Genomic DNA, 21,634 nt, shown 5'->3' on the forward strand with positions numbered 1-21,634 from the left:
CTGTGCCACTGTCCCTCTGCCAGTCAGTGCTGTTGCCAGACACTGCCTGCGGGCCATGTCTCTGTGTGTGTGTGTGTGTGTGTGTGTGTGTGTGTGTGTGTGTGTGTGTGTGTGTGTGTGTGTGTGTGTGTGTGTGTGTGTGTGTGTGTGTGTGTGTGTGTGTGTGTGTGTGTGTGTGTGTGTGTGTGTGTGTGTGTGTGTGTGTGTGCGTGCGTGCGTGCTTCCGTGCGTGCGTGCTTCCGTGCGTGTGTGTGTGCATGGCCCTGTCCAGTAGGAGAGAGAGAAGCACGTGCAGGCTAGGCAGAGAGAAGAGATGTGACCCACGGCACAGCACAGCGCTGTTAACATGTCTGTTTAGATGGGGGAATGTTGAGGAGGGGACAGCCTTGTCTTGTACCCACTCTTACAAGAGGCTGTGAGCCATGTCAACCTTTGCCACATTGTCGAGGAAGTCGCTCAATGAAACACAGAGGGCACTCTGCTCCCACGCGCACACACACCCTCTCTCTTCCTGCTTCACTCCTCATGTTTTTGACAGTTTATTTTTATGGGTTAGAACACACTTTGGCCCCCAGAGTTAATCATTGTTAAAGTCTTTCTTCTTAGAGCTGTCAGAAGTTATGATTTCAGATGAGAAGTGCCTCTTTGAAGCTGATCACCAGAGTTTACAAGAACATCTATTGTTCATGGGAGGATTGCCAGATAACAGACCTCTGGTCTGTCCAATGCAAAACTACATCTTCACCTGGTTATTATCTGGTGTCTGACTTCTCTTCAACCAGAAAAATGAGGTTACAACCTGACAATTATGTCATTATGACGTTTCATGACCAATTTTTCCTCCTGGATATTGTGGGATAAAGAACAGGAGTAGCAGATTGATTCTCTCGCTCCAAACTACTTGTTCTTATTGTGGACACTTTAGTTTAGCGCCTTTCTGAGGGCACACTAAAATGGTGCCGGAAGAAATGGCAGCAGTTTTACGGGCGCCCAACCAATTGTTTTATTTGTAACTTATTTTGTACATAATGTTTCTGCCACCATCTCTTACGGCAAAAAAACAGTTTCTGAATATCAGGACGGCGATCACTCACCTCGGGTTTGACAAAGATTTTTTCTACAACAAGGACGACGCACAGGACATTCTCCAAACACCCCACAGGGCCGACATCCCCGTTATTTGCAAGAGGAAGCGACGCAGGTACAGAGGACAAAGAGCCGGATGCCACACTACTTGCCTAGAGTTTTCAGCTATACTTTTTGTGGCTGTTTATTTACCACCACAGACAGATGCTGGCGCTAAGACCGCACTCAGTCAGCTGTATAAGGAAATAAGCAAACAGGAAACCACTCACCCAGAGGCGGCGCTCGTAGTGGCCGGAGATTTTAATGCAGGGGAACTTAAATTAGTTCTACCAAATTTTTATTATTTCTATCAACAACCAGAGGGAAAAAAATTCTAGATCACCTGTACTCCACACACAGAGACGCGTACAAAGCTCTCCCTCACCCTCCATTTGGTAAATCCGACCACTACTCTATCCTCCTGATTCCTGCTTACAAGCAAAAATTAAAGCAGGAAGCACCAGTGACTGGATTACAGGCAACATTCGCACTGAGCTAAAGTGTAGAGCTGCCGCTTTCAAAGTGGGGGACTCTAACCCGGAAGCTTACAAGAAATCCTGCTATGCCCTGCGAAGAACCGTCAAACAGGCAAAGCGTCGATACAGGGCTAAGATTGAATCATACTACACCGGCTCCGATGCTCGTCTCATGTGGCAGGGCTTGCAAACTATTACAGACTACAAAGGGAAGCACAGCCGTGAGCTGCCCAGTGACACGAGCCTACCAGACGAGCTAAATCACTTCTATGCTCGCTTCGAGGCAAGCAACACCGAGGCATGCATGAGAGCATCAGCTGTTCCGGACGACTGTGTGATCACGCTCTCCGTAGCCGACGTGAGTAAGACCTTTAAACAGGTCAACATACAGAAGGCTGCGGGGCCAGACGGATTACCAGGACGTGTGCTCCGGGCATGCGCTGACCAACTGGCAGGTGTCTTCACTGACATTTTCAACATGTCCCTGATTGATTCTGTAATACCAACATGTTTCAAGCAGACCACCGTAGTCCCTGTGCCCAATAACACAAATGCAACCTGCCTAAATGACTACAGACTCATAGCACTCACGTCCATAGCCATGAAGTGCTTTGAAAGGTTGTCATGGCTCACATCAACACCATTATCCCAGAAACCCTAGACCCACTCCAATTTGCATACTGCCCCAACAGATCCACAGATGATGCAATCTCTATTGCACTACACACTGTCCTTTCCCACCTGGACAAAAGGAACACTTATGTGAGAATGCTATTCATTGACTACAGCTTAGTGTTCAACACCATAGTACCCTCAAAGCTCATCACGAAGCTAAGGATCCTGGGACTAAACACCTCCCTCTGCAACTGGATCCTGGACTTCCTGACGGGCCGCCCCCAGGTGGTGAGGGTAGGTAGCAACACATCTGCCACGCTGATCCTAAACACTGGAGCTCCCCAGGGGTGCGTGCTCTGTTCCCTCCTGTACTGCCTGTTCACCCACGACTGCATTGCCATGCACGACTCCAACACCATCATTAAGTTTGCAGACGACACAACAGTGTTAGGCCTAATCACCACCAACGACGAAACAGCCTATAGGGAGGAGGTCAGAGACCTGACCATGTGGTGCCAAAATAACAACTGATCCCTCAACGTAAACAAGACTAAGGAGATGATTGTGGACTACAGGAAAAGGAGGACCGAGCATGCCCCCATTCTCATCGACGGGGCTGTAAGTGGAGCAGGTTGAGAGCTTCAAGTTCCTTGGTGTCCACATCAACAACAAACTAGAATGGTCCAAACACACCAAGACAGTCGTGAAGAGGGCATGACAACGCCTATTCCCCCTCAGGAAAGATTTGGCATGGGTCCTCAGACCCTCAAAAGGTTCTACAGCTGAAACATCAAGAGCATCCTGACTGGATACATCACTGCCTGGTACGGCAATTGCTCGGCCTCCGACCGCAAGGCACTGCAGAGGGTAGTGATTATGGCCCAGTGCATTACTGGGGCTAAACTGCCTGCCATCCAGGACCTCTACACCAGGCAGTGTCAGAGGAAGGACCTAAAAATTGTCAAAGACCCCAGCCACCCCAGTCATAGACTGTTCTCTCTACTACCGCATGGCAAGCGGTACCGAAGTGCCAAGTCTAGGGCAAAAAGGCTTCTCAACAGTTTTTACCCCAAGCCATAATACTCCTGAACAGGTAATGGCTACCCGGACTATTTGCATTGTGTGCCCCCCCTAACTCCTCTTTTACGCTGATGCTATTCTATGTTTATCGTATATGCATAGTCACTTTAACTATACATTCATGTACATACTACCTCAATTGGGCCGACCAACCAGTGCTCCCGCACATTGGCTAACCGCGCTATCTGCATGGTGTCCTGCCACCCGCCAACCCCTCTTTTACGCTACTGCTACTCTCTGTTCATCATATATGCATAGTCACTTTAACCATATCTACATGTACATACTACCTCAATCAGCCTGACTAACCGGTGTCTGTATGTAGCCTCGCTACTTTTATAGCCTTGCTACTGTATATAGCCTGTCTTTTTACGTTTGTTTTATTTCTTTACTTACCTATTGTTCACCTCATACCTTTTCTGCACTATTGGTTTGAGCCTGTAAGTAAGCATTTCACTGTAAGGTCTACACCTGTTGTATTTGGCGCACGTGACAAATAAACTTTGATTTGACTTGTTAACTTGTAGCTAGAGGTGGCTCACAACCAGGTAGCTGGAAGAACAGTCACGTTCAGCTTTTAAGATCTCCTGGGTGAGAGATCCACCAAATGAAAGTCTTCTCTGATGTGTCTTTGTCTGAGCGCTTAGCTTATGAAACATGAGAGGAGCGAGCTGCTGTGTAAAGGTTCTGGGGATCAGTGGAGACAGAGAGAAAGGTATACTGGGACTTGTGAGTCTGGGGGGGGGTGATCGAGCTGTCTCGCTGGATCTGTCTAACTCTCTTCCTCCTGTCTTTCTGTGAATGCACTGGAGAAAACTGTTTTTTTGAAAGATGCAATATTGATTGGGCTTCACCCAACAGACAGTCAAAATAATCTGACATGCACGAATCCCCTGAAACAAAGGACAACCAGTCAGTGTAAACAAACAGACAATGTTTCATTCTCCCCCCACTCTCCTTCCTTCCCTCGCTATCTCTCATTCTCTCTCTCTTTGTTTCTCTTAGTGTTTCCACCTTCCCATCATATGGAGAGGCTGATTGCAACGCTGCAGTTACCATGGCAGCCAGTAGAACACATTAAGCTTTATAATAAGTCACAGAGAGGAGGAGAGGAGAAAGGGAAGAAAAAGAGGCACTGGAACAATAATCAAGAGCATGAGGAGGAAACTATAAATAGAGAAAGCAGTAATCCCTAGCATCATTTATTAAACAGTAACTTCAGATGGCTGTGTTGGTTTTGTACACATCATTTCCCCTAGCAGCTAGCACAGTATACACACCGTCCCTTCCCATAGTCCCTTGTCAGGCCGTTTTGACAACGAAGGCTGATCCCAGTAATGTAGGATAGCTACTACTGTGTTTGTGACCTCATTCATCTATCCTGGGCTCCACTCTCTTATTTAGATGACACACTCTGCACCTGTATAGGGATGATGACACACACCCAGTCATCTAGGGACACTGAGACTCTGAGATGGTCTAGGGCAGGGTTCCTCAACTGGCGGCCCACGGGCCGAATTTGGCCTCCCGGGTAAACTTTTTTTAATTGTTGGACATAAGACTGTAAAAACACCAGAAAATCAGCTCCAAGTGATCTGAAATCTGTTCCTGAGGAGAGACGGACCAAGGCGCAGCGTGATTGGAGTTCCACATCTTTATTTTAGTGAAACTTTTAAACAAAGCCAGATACAAACACAGACCGTGAACAAACGTAGTGCTACATGCACTCACTCAAAAACAATATCCCACAACCCAGGTGGGAACAATGGAGAACTTAAGTATGATCCCCAATTAGAGACGACGATAATCAGCTGGGAACCATACCAAGTACACCAACATAGAAATAGGAAAACTAGAACCCCCCCCTAGTCACGCCCTGACCTACAACAGTTCCAAAGTATTCCTATGCATAATAGAGAGAGATACAGTACCAGTCAAAAGTTTGGGCACACCTATTCATTCAAGGGTTTTACTTTGTACTATTTTCTACATTGTAGAATAATAGTGAAGACATCAAAGCTAATAAATAATACATATGGAATCATGTAGTAACCCAAAAAGTGTTAAACAAATTCTTCAAAGTACCCACCCTTTGTCCACAGCTTTGTACTCTTGGCATTCTCTCAACCAGCTTCACCTGGAATGCTTTTCCAACAGTCTTGAAGGAGTTCCCACATATGCTGAGCACTTGTTGGCTGCTTTTCCTTCACTCTGCGGTCCAACTCATCCCAAACCATCTCAATTTGGTTGAGGTCGGGGGATTGTGGAGGCCATGTCATCTGATGCAGCACTCCATCAATCCTTCTTGGTCAAATAGCCCTTACACAGCCTGGAGGTGTGTAGGGTCATTGTCCTGTTGACAAACAAATGATAGTCCCACTAAGCACAAACCAGATGGGATATCGCTGCAGAATGCGGTGGTTAACACGACTCAGGATAAGACCCAGATGCAGACACCGGAGGCAGAGAGTTAAAATCAGGATTCAAAGGGCTGTGAGACATAGGTTTAAAAAAGTGGAATGTATACGTAGGGTGCGGGGCAACAGAAGATGAACAACAGAGGGGGAAAGGGCCGATATAACGGGGGGAAATTTTAGGGGACTCCACCCGGAGGGGCAGATCCGGAATGGACAGCCATACCTTCTGTCCGAGACGATAACGGGGAGCAGGGGTCCGGTGGCGGTCCGCCTGTCACCGATACCTGGAGGCGGTCTTGAGAAGAGCAGACCGGGCTTTCTTCCAGGTACGGCGACAGGAGCTGGGAGAAACATCTGGGCTGAGGGAATGCTGACCTCTTGCTCAGGGAAGAGCAGTGGCTGATATCCCATGGAACACTCAAAGGGTGATCGACCAGTGGCCATGCAGGGAAGAGTGTTGCAGGCGTATTCCACCCACACGAGTTGCTGGCTTCAGGTGGTGGGGTTGTTGGAGACGAGGCAACAAGGAACCGTCTCCAGGTCCTGATTGGCCTGCTCCGACTAGCTGTTAGACTGGGGGTGAAAATCGGAGGACAGGCTGGCCGACGACCCAATGATGGTCCAAAATACCTTCCAGAACCTGGATGAGACCTGAGGATCAGAGACCATGTCCACCGGAAGTCCATGGATCCGGAAGACGTGCTGCAACATAAGCTGGGCCAATTCCTCGGCTGAGGGTAACTTGGGAAGGGGAATGAAATGGACTGCTTTGGAAAACCTATCCACCATCGTAAGAATAGTGGTGTTGCCATCTGATGGAGGGAGACCAGTGACGGAGTCCAGGAATATATGGGACCAGGGTTGTGAGGAACAGGGAGTGGTTGAAGGAGGCCAGCCGGCGCTTGCCGTGGTGTCTTATTCTGAGCACACACAGTGCAGGCGGCAACGGGTAACCTCGGATTCTCACGGTAATGTAGATGCCGGGGACTTCCGGGATTCCTCGGCGGCGAAGTGGGATCCTTGGACGAGAGAGTATGACTGGGAACAGACCTCCTTTCCCTCCTACGTTCCCGTAGTCACTAAAAGGATCCGTATGGTCAAGGCGATGAGAGAGTCGAGATCCATGTGCAGCTCCCGAGCTCGTATTTAACCTCCTCCAATAATCCATGAAGAAACGTGTCGAACAGGGATTCCGGGTTCCAGGCACTCTCAACGGCCAATGTGCGGAAATCGGACACATAGTCTGCCAAACTACAGGAGTCTTGACATAATACGAGTAGCTTCCGAGCAGCCTCTCTCACGGACAATGGAGAGATGTTCCTCCATGAACAGACTGAAGCACACACTGGATTGTTCCTCTCACACGCCATAGCCCAGGAGAGAGCCCTCCCGGACATCAGCGTTATAAGGTACGCTATCTTCGAGCGGTCCAAGGGAAAAGAAGAGGGCTGCAGCTCAAAGATAAGGGATCTCCTGGGAGAGAAATGCCTGACAGGTTCCTGAATCTCCAGTGTAGCACTCCGGAGGAGGTAAGCGGGGTACTTGGGAAGCTGGGGTGGGCTGTGGAGACGCGCTGCTGACAGCGGGGTTACTGAGAGGCTGGGAGGTTACTGTTGTGGCTGACTGCCTAATAGATAATCCATGGTATTGCTCCCGCAATGTATTGCGTTCTGCCAAGGTCTGGAATCCTTCCATAAGATTTTGAAGTAACTCCTTGTGTCTTCCAATGGTGGCTCCACTGAAGGAGACGGTGTTGCGGCGCTGGTCCGAGTCTGCTGGGTCAGTCATCACCAGCTCTTACTAACACGACACAGGATAAGACCCAGATGCAGACAGTTAGAAACTGAGATGTTTCTTACAAAACAGGGGGCAGGAAAATTGCAGGTCAAGGGAAGGCAGATGTCAATAATCCAAGGCAGTGTCAATCAGGGACAGAACGGCAGGCAGGCTCAGGGTTAGGGCAGGCAGAATGGTCAGAACCTGGAAGTCTAGAAAACAGAAACTAGAGATACGGGAAAACACGCTGGTAAGACTTGGCAAGACAAGACGAACTGGTAACAGACCAACAGAAAACACAGTTATAAGTACACGGGATAGTGGGGGGAAATGGGAGACACCTGGTGGGGGGGTGGAGACAAGCACAAAACAGGTGAAACAGATCCGGGTGTGACAGTGTTGCCATGCTGGTTAAGTGTGCGTTGAATTCTAAATATATCACTGACAGTGTCACCAGCAAAGCACCCCCACACCATCACACCTCCTCCTCCATGCTTCACTGTGGGAACCACACATGCGAAGACCATCCGTTCACCTACTCTGCATCTCACAAAGACACAACATTTGAACCAAAAATATAATATTTGGACTCATCAGACCAAAGGTCAGATTTCCACTGGTCTAATGTCCATTGCTCGTGTCACTTGGCCCAAGCAAGTCTCTTCTTCTTATTGGTGTACTTTAGTAGTGGTTTCTTTGCAGAAATTCGACCATGAAGGCCTGATTCACGCAGTCTCCTCTGAACAGCTGATGTTGAGATGTATCTGTTACTTGAACTCTGTGAAGCATTTATTAGGATTGCAATTTCTGAGGCTGGTAACTCTAATGAACTTATCCTCTGCAGCAGAGGTAACTCTGGGTCTTCCTTTTCTGTGGCAGTCCTCATGAGAGCCAGTTTCATCATAGCATTTGATGGTTTTTGTGACTGCACTTGAAGAAACTTTCAAAGTTCTTGAAATTGTCCGCATTGACTGACCTTCATGTCTTAAAGTAATGATGGACTGTCATTTTCTCTTTGCTTATTTGAGCTGTTCTTGCCATAATAGGGACTGGGCATTTTACCAAATCGGGCTATCTTCTGTATACCACCCCTACTACCTTCATGCTCAAGCACATTAAGAAGGAAATATATTCCACAAATGAACTTTTAACAAGGCACACGTGTTAATTGAAATGCATTCCAGGTGACTACCTCATGAAGGTGGTTTAGAGCATGCCAAGAGTGTGCAATTCTGTCATCAAGGAAAAGGGTGGCTACTAAAATATATTTTGATTTGTTTAACACTTTTTTGGTTACTACATGATTCCATATGTTATTTCATATTTTTGATGTCTTCACTATTATTCTACAATGTAGAAAATAGTAAAATTACAGAAAAACCCTTGAATGAGTAGGTGTGACCAAACTTTTGACTGGTACTGTATGTGATGTAAGCAACTATATACAATGTAAGCAAGGTTTGAAATTATTATGTTTTAATCAAATATTACATCTGTTTGGGCTTCTTGCGGTCAATTTGCAGGATACAAATTATTTGTAATTATGCTTTGTGCCTTGGTGGTAATAAAGAGAGTTCGAGAGACAAGAAGAATGACTAAAGCACAAAACAGGGGGAAAGTAAAAGGGTGAGTAATGAATGACTGATAAAAAAACTGATAGAAAAAGACAGAAGAGGACTGATAGAAAAAATACAGAAAAGAAGTGAGGTAAGAAACTGAAAATTGTATTTTACTGAGGTGAGATGCTGAAAATACCTCCTGTCTCCACACCTCTACGTGGAGGTGAGGTTTCCCCCCTCATCTCATTTACACGTTGCTCTGGTGTTGGGTTTAGAGCTAGGTCTCTGCTAAGATCGTGACCTTACCAGCACTACTCTCTCTCTCTCTCTCTATCGCTCTCTTTCTTTCTCTATCTATCTCTCCCTCTCTGTCTCTTTCATTCTTGGATTGATGCACACTGACCAGGCCCTGTAGAACTTGTATGCATGGGACACTGTCGGGCTGGCTGGCTTAGTGACTGACTGGCTGTCTGACTATATGCATGAGGCTGGCTGGCTGACTGTATGCATAGGACACACTCTGACTGACTGACTAGAAGCTGCCCAGGCCACATCTCTATATCTCTGTCCATGGTGCTGAAAAGACCCTCTGCTGGAAAGAGCACGGACCTCCCACATACAATGCATTTGCATTTAAAACGGTACACTGACTCTCATCCAGAGCCTTTTACATTCAGTCACTAAGGTCCCATATTGAATAGGTAATCTTTCAGTCTCTATCTCGGATCAGAAATGCATGAAATCCAAAGCTCTCAGTTCATTTTAGATTCTATTTTTGTGACTCAGAATGACTTGTGACTGAGAGTGTCTCAATGAATGGTGTTAAGCTCAGGAGATCTGATGATAGATCCTGTATGATTTTTCTCCGGGATATTAACCAGGTAAAAAAAGAAGGCGCATGAATGACAGGGTCATTAAAGCAAGTAGAAAGTGTGTACAAGGAACCATTTTATCTGTGTGGTAATTTTACAGAGCTGTTGGATAGCGATCATGTTTCAAAATAAATATTTTGAACTTGATTATAGAGGGAAATGGAGGTAGTTAAAGTCCCTGTGAGTATTTTTCACAATTTATGATGCATTCCTTTAATTCTAGTGTTAGTGTATCCTGGTCTTTGAAGACATTCCCAGTCAGACGCCTATTCAACTCTCTATGCTTTAATAGCAGTGTTGTAAACAACCCTTGACCTACTCGTCATTCGATCGAGGGCTTTTATATTACCTGGCATTAGTATTGTGTCTAATACACAGTACACACCACAGAGGTTGTCTGATGAAACAAGCCGATGTATTCTATAGGTCACCATTTTATACAGAATGATCCCTCCCTACCAAGACCTAGTTGGGTCATTATCCTAAGCCTCCACTGTAGATGTTGTGCATTAGTCAGGTTTGGTTCAAAAGTGATCCATGGTTAGAATAGGTTAGGAAAAAAAATGACATTCCTGATTTATACAGTAACATAAGATATTCTTTTTCAACTGTCATTGATTGCCCTAGATTGTGGTCTGACACATCTGAAGCAGCCATCTCTGGCTAAGACAAACATCTCTGCAGAGCAGACCTATTTCCTGTCTGTCTGCCAGCCAGCTCTGGATAACACAAACATCTCTGGAGAGCAGTAGACCTGTTTGGAGTCTGCCAGCCAGCCAGCCAGCTCTGGATAACACAAACATCTCTGGAGAGCAGTAGACCTGTTTGGAGTCTGCCAGCCAGCTCTGGATAACACAAACATCTCTGGAGAGCAGTAGACCTGTTTGGAGTCTGCCTGCCTGCCAGCCAGCCAGCCAGCTCTGGATAACACAAACATCTCTGGAGAGCAGTAGACCTGTTTGGAGTCTGCCAGCCAGCCAGCCAGCTCTGGATAACACAAACATCTCTGGAGAGCAGTACACCTGTTTGGAGTCTTTCTGCCAGCCAGCCAGCCAGCTCTGGATAACACGAACATCTCTGGAGAGCAGTAGACCTGTTTGGAGTCTGCCAGCCAGCCAGCCAGCCAGCCAGCTCTGGATAACACAAACATCTCTGGAGAGCAGTAGACCTGTTTGGAGTCTGCCAGCCAGCCAGCCAGCTCTGGATAACACGAACATCTCTGGAGAGCAGTAGACCTGTTTGGAGTCTGCCAGCCAGCCAGCCAGCTCTGGATAACACAAACATCTCTGGAGAGCAGTAGACCTGTTTGGAGTCTGCCAGCCAGCCAGCCAGCTCTGGATAACACAAACATCTCTGGAGAGCAGTAGACCTGTTTGGAGTCTGCCAGCCAGCCAGCTCTGGATAACACAAACATCTCTGGAGAGCAGCAGACCTGTTTGGAGTCTGTATTCCTGTCTGTCTTTCTGTCTCTGTCTGTCTGTCAGCCTTCCCCAGTGCATGATGGTCCTGCTTGGCCCTCTCAGTCCTGTTGTCTCCTGCCTGCCTGCCTGCCTGTAATGTGGTCAGCAGGCAGACTGAGATAGGCCTCTCCTGTAATGTGTCTTATGTGTTCAGTAGGCAGACAGAGACAGGCCTCTCCTGTAATCAACACAGCCATGAAGACAGCTGTAGACCTGTCAATGCTAATTGCAGCTTGTCTTCCCTCCTTCTGGAGGCTCGAAGGGCCACACAAAGAGCAGCTCTAACGGAGGCCTGAGAGGGGAAGAGGAAGAAACTGTCCTGCCTCCCTGGACATCTACACACACTCGTAACATGCTGGAGACAGAGGACAGAGCTTAACACACACACACCATACAGACACACATTCACATCGACCCCCTACTGTCTCTCTGTAGTGGGTGCCAATTGAAAAGCCTGGGAATGTGATGTGTTGTTGTAGTACCCTACTGAAGTGCCTGGGGTGAGTTATCTAGTATCCTATTGAATGTAAAGCTATTTCAGTTGGAGAAAAACTCAATATGAAACTAATTATTGTTATTTTTGTTATGAAATAGGCCGGGGTCGAGTACAAGAGGGAGAGATTCTAAATGAGATAATGGCCGTCATTGTAAATAAGAATTTGTTCTTAACTGACTAGCCTAGTTAAATAAAGGTTAAATAAAATAGTGTATGGAGACAAGGACAGGATGAGTGGGAGTGATCTACAAGTGGAGGAGCAGGGAGAGAGGGAAAGATAGAAGGCAAGCAGTGTGAAGTGAGAGCGATAACAACTGTTGACAAAGGGCCGTCTTGTGCATGCACACATCTCCTTACCCACGTCAGAACAATCATAACTGCTGTGTCATTATGTTGGCATGGTATGAGTACTTACCAATCCTCCCACCCTATGGCAGTGTTTACCTGACACCATGTCACATGTGACTGGTGAAATGGAAGAGGTGTGTGTGTGTGTGTGTGTGTGTGTGTGTGTGTGTGTGTGTGTGTGTGTGTGTGTGTGTGTGTGTGTGTGTGTGTGTGTGTGTGTGTGTGTGTGTGTGTGTGTGTGTGTGTCCTCAATATGGTTGTTGAGACAGAGACTGGGATTCTACTAAAGACAGTGGGTTATTTCAAGAGAACTGAATACTGACGGAGACATAGAGGGGGAGATAGAAGAGGGAATGGGTCGTTTGGACTCATGTTTGCTAACCAGAGGTGTTTTTTTCATCCGTTGCCATAGAAACAGCAGGTCGATGTGTGCATTTGTGTGTGCATATATTTGTTAGAAATGTGTGTAGAAATGCATGTGCACATTGTTCTGTTTTTTCGTGTATGTGTGTCAGGGTTGGGTTCAATTCAGAATTTAATTGAGAATGCCTCATAAATTCAATTCTTGAATTTTAATTTAATTTTGTAGTAGAAAACAGGATACAACATTTGGATGAAAGGAAATTGAATTCAGTGAAATTCAATGAAATTAAAATGCCTCTATTCTATATTAGGTGTAGTCTACAGTCGTGGCCAAAAGTTTTGAGAATGACACAAATATTAATATCCACAAAGTTTGCTGCTTCAGTGTCTTTAGATATTTTTGTCAGATGTTACAATGGAATACTGAAGAATAATTACAAGCATTTCATACGTGTCAAAGGCTTTTATTGACAATTGCATGAAGTTGATGCAAAGAGTCAATATTTGCAGTGTTGACCCTTCTTTTTCAAGACCTCTGCAATCCACCCTGGCATGCTGTCAATTAACTTCTGGGCCACATCCTGACTGATGGAAGCCCATTCTTGCATAATCAATGCTTGGAGTTTGTCAGAATTTGTGGGTTTTTGTTTGTCCACCCACCTCTTGAGGATTGACCACAAGTTCTCAATGGGATTAAGGTCTGGGGAGTTTCCTGGCCATGGGACGAAAATATCAATGTTATGTTCCCCGAGCCACTTAGTTATCACGTTTGCCTTATGGCAAGGTGCTCCATCATGATGGAAAAAGGCATTGTTCATCACCAAACTGTTCCTGGATGGTTGGGAGAAGTTTCTCTTGGAGGATGTGTTGGTACCATTCTTTATTCATGCCTGTGTTCTTAGGCAAAATTGTGAGTGAGCCCACTCCCATGGCTGAGAAGCAACCCCACACATGAATGGTCTCAGGATGATTTACTGTTGGCATGACACAGGACTGATGGTAGCGCTCACGTTGTCTTCTCCGGACAAGCTATTTTCCACACGCCCCCAAAAAATCGGAAAGGGGATTCATCAGAGAAAATTACTTTACCCCAGTCCTCAGCAGTCCAATCCCTGTACCTTTTGCAGAATATCTGTCTGTCCCTGATGTTTTTCCTGGAGAGAAGTAGCTTCTTTGCTGCCCTTCTTGACACCAGGCCATCCTCCAAAAGTCTTCGCCTCACTGTGCGTGCAGATGCACTCACACCTGCCTGCTGCCATTCCTGAGCAAGCTCTGTACTGGTGGTGCCCCGATCCCGCAGCTGAATCAACTTTAGGAGACGGTCCTGGCGCTTGCTGGACTTTCTTGCGTGCCCTGAAGCCTTCTTCCCAATAATTGAACCGCTCTCCTTGAAGTTCTTGATGATCCGATAAATGGTTGATTTAGGTGCAATCTTACTGGCAGCAATATCCTTGCCTGTGAAGCCCTTTTTGTGCAAAGCAATGAGGACGGCACGTGTTTCCTTGCAGGTAACCATGGTTGACAGAGGAAGAACAATGATTCCAAGCACCACCATCCTTTTGAAGCTTCGGGTCTGTTATTTGAACTCAATCAGCATGACAGAGTGATTTCCAGCCTGGTCCTCGTCAACAATCACACCTGTGTTAACAAGAGAATCACTGACATGATGTCAGCTTGTCTTTTTGTGGCAGGGCTGAAATGCAGTGGAAATGTTTTTGGGGAATTCAGTTCATTTGCATGGCAAAGAGGGACTTTGCAATTAATTGCAATTCATCTGATCACTCTTCATAACATTCTGGAGTATATGCAAATTTCCATCATACAAACTGAGACAGCAGACTTTGTGAAAATTAATATTTGTGTCATTCTCAAAACTTTTGGTCACGACTGTATACAAATATATACACCCAGTGGCCAGTTTATTAGGTACACCCGTCTAGTACCGGGTCAGACCCTACTTTGCCTCCAGAACAGCCTGAATTCTCTGGGAATGTAAAGGTTGCTCAATTGGTATCAAAGGACATAACATTCCCCACACTGTTACACCACCGCCACCAGCCTGTACCATTGACACCAGGCAGGATGGGGCCATGGGCTCATGCTGCTTACGCCAAATCCTGACTCTGCCATCAGCATGACGTAACAAGAACCGGGATTCGTCAGACCAGGGGATGTTTTTCTACTCCTTATTGTCCAGTGTTGGTGATCGCGTTCCCACTGGAGCTGATTCTTCTTGTTTTTAGCTGATAGGAGTGGAACACGGTGTGGTCGTCTGCTGCCATAGCCCATCCGTGACAAGGACCGACGCGTTCCGAGATGCCGTTCTGCAACCCACTGTTGTACTGCACCGTTATTTGCATATTTGTGGCCCACCTGTTAGCTTCACGATTCTTTGCCATTCTCCTTTGATCTCTTATCAACGAGCTGTTTTCATCCACAGGACTGCCGCTGACTGGAAGTTCTTGTTTGTCACACCATTCTCGATCAACCCTAGAGGCTTTTTAGAGTTTTTTTAGATACTGGAACCGGCGCACCTGGCACCAACAATCATACCATGCTCAAAGTCGCTTAGATCACTTGTTTTGCCCATTCTAATGTTCAATCAAACAGTAACTGAATGACTCGATGCCTGTCTGCCTGCTTTATATAGCGTGAAATGGATCGCTAAAAAGAGCGATCCTTTTCCGTGAACGGGGTGATGTACCTAATAAATCTTGTACATAAAACATCAAACAGGTTGTTATATACATGAACATACAATATTGTTGAATCAATTGATTTTCAGGTCAAAATGTTAAAATGAATGATCAAGGAAAACAAAAGCTGTATGCGAATATTCTAAGTAATTATATTTCATGAATCACTTACATGTTGTTCAATATGGGGAAGTACTAAATTTCCCATTAGTTTAACCTTTAAGTTTACCCTGAGGCCTTCAAAAAGAAGCCAAACAAATGAAATGGTTGGTGGAAATATAATTGGTTATTCTAAGGTTTAAAGAGAGTGTGTGTGTGTGTGTGTATATATATTTGGTATCTGGAAGTGTGACCTGTCAGACCTGTTAACTTAGAGTCAGGAAGCAAATTCAGAGAGTGAGTGTTTTTAATAAATAAAATACAATGAACACGAAACAAACAACACACCAACATGAAATCAGAGTCAATAACACCGGAGGTTAGAACCAAGGGGAGTGACAGATATAGGGAAGATAATCAAGGAGGTGATGGAGTCCAGGTGAGTGTCATGAGGCACAGGTGCGTGAGCCGATGGTGACAGGTGTGTGGGATAATCAGCAGCCTGATGACCTAGAAGCCGGAGAGGGAGTATATGTGACAGAGTGTAATTTATTTTAATTGCACTGAATTAAATAATTCATCCTGCCACTCATATTCAAATTCTGCATCCTGCAGGGTGTGGCCAATTTAAGTTGAATTTCAACTCATGAGTTAAATGGGAGTCAATTCCAAAATTCTGAATTGAGCCCAACCCAGGTGTGTCTGTGTGCATGTCCATAAGAGTGTGAGACATGGGATGTAATTCTGCCTGTCACTTGTGTACCCCAGAGCATGCAAAATAGACTCGCCAACTACAGCAGTCACCAAAAGACAGACACACAGGCAGCCAGTATGTACAAAGAGAAAGCTATTCTTGTGTCCAGCCATGCTCCAGATGAAACTAGCAAACGGACCAGGGCCATCTGAACTGCATGATGTCTGATGAAAACAGCCCTGTGCTATCTGAGGTGGAACATTACAAAGTAATTGGCCTATGATATTTTATCTGTTTTTAGTTGTTGACACAAAAAGAAATAAATACTTTAGCTGTGCAAAAATCTGTTGTCACGATATTACAAGGACTCCCTCCAGTGGACAAAAACGGCACTAGAAAATAGTTGATCCTGACCATGTGATCTGAGCAGTAGAACATTTGGGTGTGAATATAAAATTGATTTACTGTCTCTCTCTTCCCCCTCTCCCAGGCAGCAGTTGCAGGGTTCTGCAGTTGCAGGGTTCTGATCCTCAGGAGATGACGGAAGTGGTAGAGCCCAAGCTGGACTTTGCATCCTCGGGTCGCTCGGGGAGAAGGAACGCCCTACCTGACATCCTGGGTTCACCGGCTGGGGTCAACCCCACTGACCTTCCACTCAAACTGGCCGAGCTCAACCTCACAGGTGGGTTAGCTTTAACCAGGGTCTTTCCTGGTTAAATAAAGATGAAATGAGGTGAAAAATGCTAACTAACTGCAGTCCTATGTGTCTGTCTCACTGTGTCTAGATGTTCAGGGAGAAGCCCAGTCTCCCACGGCGGAGGAGGCCCCACCCCCTCCAGAGAGCTCTGAGGGAAATGAGGGATCATAAGGCTGCCTGGTGGGGGTCTAACTAGCCCCAATGTTTACCTCTTGTGAGGCTGATGAGATAACTGTAGAAGAGGAATGGATGGGTAGGACGATACAGAAGGACCAATGAAGGAGTGGTGGGCCTGTTTGAACAGCAGCTGAGCTGCAGGCAGGGATGAGCGGAGAAAGGGTGGGAGAGAAAGTTAGAAGGATGGACAGAGAACTGTCTCTATCACACAATCTGAAAAGGCTTAAGAAAAGCGTTGGTGTGTGTGGGTGGACAGATCACCTCTACTCCCACACACACTGCCATGAGAAACAAAGGAAATATGCTGATTATATACTTTTGTGCAAAACGGAGAAGTCTCAATTGAAAAAATGTCAAATGTCAAATTTCCTGCTGACGTCTATAACAGGTAGGACGATGGGCGGATCCTAGTGGCCTATAGTGGTTCTGAGCTTTCTGATTGTTCTGGAAGATATAAGGTGATAATGTATTATAATGTACTAGAAATGTTTGAAGAACGAGGGGAGAGTGAGTTAACTGTATAACAAGGGGTAGCTGGCTTCCTCTTTCACACAGACATTTGATGTAAGTATGAATTCAGATCTGAGACTTTAATACGGATGGCAGCGTGGTGTGTACAGCATAAATGGGTTTCTAAACGTTGTTAGTGGTTTTGATGACAACCAATGGGGCTATAATGCTAATGGGCTGAGATGAAGACGATGACTGATGTGATTGTGACCTGAAGTGTTGATGTGTTTATTTGCAAAGGTTAACTAGAAGCTAAAGCTAATGTTATGAGTAGGAGGACAATCCAATCCCTGTCTTTTAAACATTCCTGACATCAACCTAAAACGGTTTCTCACTGCCAACCATGTACTGTTCAAACACTCCTCTGCTGTTGGTGTATTTCTATCCCGGATTTATCCCGGTGTAGGCTCAGACTTTTCTGTTTCCATCTCCGTGGGCCGGCACCCGTGTCTCACTGGGCCATGGCTCCAGCGGACCTGCACTCACTTGGAGCCGAAGCCAGGCTGCTGGTACTTTTCAGATGGCATTTACATAACAATGGCTCACTGTGAACTTTAACACCTTCTCACAAAGCTGCTGTTTGGATTAGGCAGAGGTTGTTGATTCTTCTGTTCACAAGTCCTCAGTGTCAGCACTAGCTATGGAAATACACTTTGGCTAGAATAACACAAGGGTGTATACACTCTTGTAACATTGGTGTTGTGGTTGAGAAAACAGCATGTGACAACTGCTGTTGTGTTAATCTATTCAGCTCAAGGCTCTTTCGTTAAAAGGCTTTCTATTTTCCCAGACTCCTCTGAAAATGTGCCTGGTAACAGTTTACATGGAAACCTGTTTTGTTGTGTTCTATAGCTCTGTGTGAAGTGCTGTTCAACAGTATTTTGGCTATTGACACATACATGTAAACACCTTCTTTTTTTGTTGTTGTAGAAGACGTGCCTATCCAGGTGTGTACAGTACAGAGAAATGTCACATTTATAACCAGAACACTACTAAATGCAATGTTACCGATGTATACGCTCAAAGACGAATACCACCCACACCCACAGCAAGGCCTTGGAGATGGAACGCTTGTGCACGTTTCCCAGTGTGGTCGGCATATGCCTGCGGTCTGGGTATGGGAGCAAGCACCAAGCAACACCGCCACCAAAGTGTTACATCACGTCTGGAGCGTCCTTTCTGCCTCCTTCTGCTCCACTCAGCCACTGACGGACTGGGACCATAAATCGGCCCCAGCATTTGTAACACACAGGTCCTTTTTTTCTCCTGGAGGCCCCTATTGTTAGCCAAATAATGGTCATTCTGCGTAAAAAACGACAATTTAGACAAGCCCACTTGGCTAAAGATGGACCATCCGGCATTTTCCCGAACTGCCCTATGGCCAGTCCGTGCCTGCACTACTCTATCTCTTACTCATCAAAACAATAGAGCTAGAAATGCATGATCGCAACTGACTGATGATACAGTATGAATATGAACACTGAGGACCAGAAGCACGGTGAACAGCAGAATGGTGATACAGTATGAATATGAACACTGAGGACCAGAAGCACGGTGAACAGCAGAATGGTGATACAGTATGAATATGAACACTGAGGACCAGAAGCACGGTGAACAGCAGACTGATGATACAGTATGAATATGAACACTGAGGACCAGAAGCACGGTGAACAGCAGACTGATGATACAGTATGAATATGAACACTGAGGACCAGAAGCACGGTGAACAGCAGACTGATGATACAGTATGAATATGAACACTGAGGACCAGAAGCACGGTGAACAGCAGAATGGTGATACAGTATGAATATGAACACTGAGGACCAGAAGCACGGTGAACAGCAGAATGGTGATACAGTATGAATATGAACACTGAGGACCAGAAGCACGGTGAACAGCAGAATGGTGATACAGTATGAATATGAACACTGAGGACCAGAAGCACGGTGAACAGCAGACTGATGATACAGTATGAATATGAACACTGAGGACCAGATGCACGGTGAACAGAAGGACCGACATATACAGTACTTAGTAATGCCAATATATATACTGTTTAACACAGTACATAATACCAGTTATTACACTGCTGTTGTATATATTGTGCTATTACACATGGAAGAGTTTATTTACTATATGTACATATTTGTATAGTGAATAAACATTCGCTATACAACACAAGAGAATGAACATTCTGTATTATCAATCGTCTTTCTATGAAATGTTTGGGCTGTGGGTATCTATGTAGGGTTTTGTCTCAAACGCAAGCAGCTGAGGATCTAATTCGTAATGCACTGCACTGATTACTGGAATCGTTCATGTAATAACTCAAGGTAAATGTTTATTCTATGGGGAGTGCAAATCAGAGGTGTGTCTCGTAGTGTCACCTGTTCTCAGTGGTGGTATGTGCAGTACATTTTCCTTAGCATAATTCCACATGTCGATTCTGTCAGGTGGGTAGGCAACATGCCATAATAAATCCACAAAGCTTCACATAGATTATTGGTGTTTGGTGTTTTTCTTCGACGCCCGCGGTGGTTCTACAACTTCAGTCTTGGAATACTTCAGTCCTGCTGCAAACCCAGGAGTAACATTCTGTTGAGCATATTGTAAAGTATATTGGATCACCTAGATACCTAGTTGGAAAATGTAATTATTTTAGTAAAACACCCACTGGACCAAACTGGTTCCAAAAACATGTCAGTGATGCTGTCAGTGATGCTGTGTGGTGGTGTAATGTAAAATAGGACTGTATGTCCACCAGGGGGAGCCATTTCCTCACTAACCGTCCAGACTTCAGTATGATGTGAGAGTCTCTTTGTTATGTCTGGGGCACAAAGAGACATTGTCTGGAAGCGGAGGCGTAACCAGATCGAACACAAATATTTTCTGTCTTAACTCATTGACTGTCAAAGACCTAGAGCATGTTAAACTACTACTGTACATGCATGGTTCGCCCCCAATCCATCAAATATAATTTTCATCACAACCAATGAAAATGGTCGGATACTGAGTGTTGAGTTTCTGACACACCCTGTGTTGTTCTGATGATTGCTCTAGTCTAGAAAGTGATTATGTTCTGCTAGGATCTAACACCTCTATTTTCTGTCTGTCTGTCTGACTGCCTTCTTGCATGTCTGCCGGCCTGTCTGTCTGTCTGTCTGTCTGTCTGTTTTGATTACATCAGCCAACACAGACACAGCAATGAACACAGACACAACCATACAAAATATAGACAACAATAAAAACATCACCCATCTATCACCTATAATAACAGCTAGTGCCAAGCTAGGTCCTCCTCCTCCTCTCTCTGCCACACCACCTAAGTCCCTCGTCTGTGCCGTTGCCATGTAACTTGTTGCTAGGTAACTAGGGTGAAGCCTTGCCCCAATGTCTTGTATTGATCCTCCCAAGCCAAAGGGACACATTCATATTTGAGGAGCTGCCTGTGTCTTTCTGCAGTAAAGAGTGGAGCAGAGCATTGTCCCATTTTTAACTCCTGGGATATCCATGTTGTGTGTGCGGGCAAGATAAGCAGCCTGGGATGGAGACTATCAGTACCAAGACTGAGGGAGGAAGGGAAGGAATGGGCATGATAGATACACTGTGTAGAGGAGAGATGTAATGATCATGTAAGTGTACTATTACTAGGGCACTGACACTTCTCCAAATAAGAGTTGATCAGATATCAGATGTCCAAGAATCTATGACTACACCAGGGCTAACAGGAAACTACTACTTCGTAGAAAATGTCAGCTAGTCTACACGCAACGAAGAGGGAAAAGAAGGCACTCTGTCTACATTAAGTTGCAGTAATGGAACTAATAGATGTGATTAAAACCATAAACAAATACACAGACAGATTGAGGAAATTGACTAGTAGATTTTCTGAAATGCATTGTGGTTCAATTACTATCAGATTAAAGTAATGTAACTAACAGATTTTAGTCAATCTTTCCAATACTATTTGATATAAACTCAATGGTTTACCCCTCCCTCCCATCCCTCCCTCCCTCCCTCCCATCCCTAACTCCATGGTGTAGAACCAGGATTGCTGCATTATCAGGGCATGTCTGATAAGATTGTATGAGATGATGATCTAGAATTCAGACAGACAGAGGGGGTAAGAGAGATGGCGACGGAGAGAGACACAGACAGACAGGCAGAGTGAGAG

General features: G+C 45.4%; 1 protein-coding gene across 2 annotated transcripts in view; it reads left to right on the forward strand.

The window, feature by feature from the left end:
• LOC129820034 (cAMP-dependent protein kinase inhibitor alpha-like) overlaps nt 1-19,959 on the forward strand; it is a 33,012-nt gene extending 13,053 nt beyond the window's left edge. Inside the window, exons 2-3 of one of the 2 annotated variants that reach the window (XM_055876841.1) lie at nt 16,567-16,758; nt 16,862-19,959. In XM_055876841.1, coding sequence (XP_055732816.1) covers nt 16,614-16,758; nt 16,862-16,944 — 228 coding nt within the window. In that variant the 5' untranslated portion in view covers nt 16,567-16,613 and the 3' untranslated portion in view covers nt 16,945-19,959. The remainder of the gene's footprint in view (nt 1-16,566; nt 16,759-16,861) is intronic. The other variant, XM_055876842.1, reaches the window with a different exon arrangement.
• The last annotated feature ends 1,675 nt before the right edge of the window (nt 19,960-21,634 follow it).

This window comes from Salvelinus fontinalis, chromosome 22 (genome assembly GCF_029448725.1).
Source record: "Salvelinus fontinalis isolate EN_2023a chromosome 22, ASM2944872v1, whole genome shotgun sequence".
Classification (NCBI taxonomy): Eukaryota; Metazoa; Chordata; class Actinopteri; order Salmoniformes; family Salmonidae; genus Salvelinus; species Salvelinus fontinalis.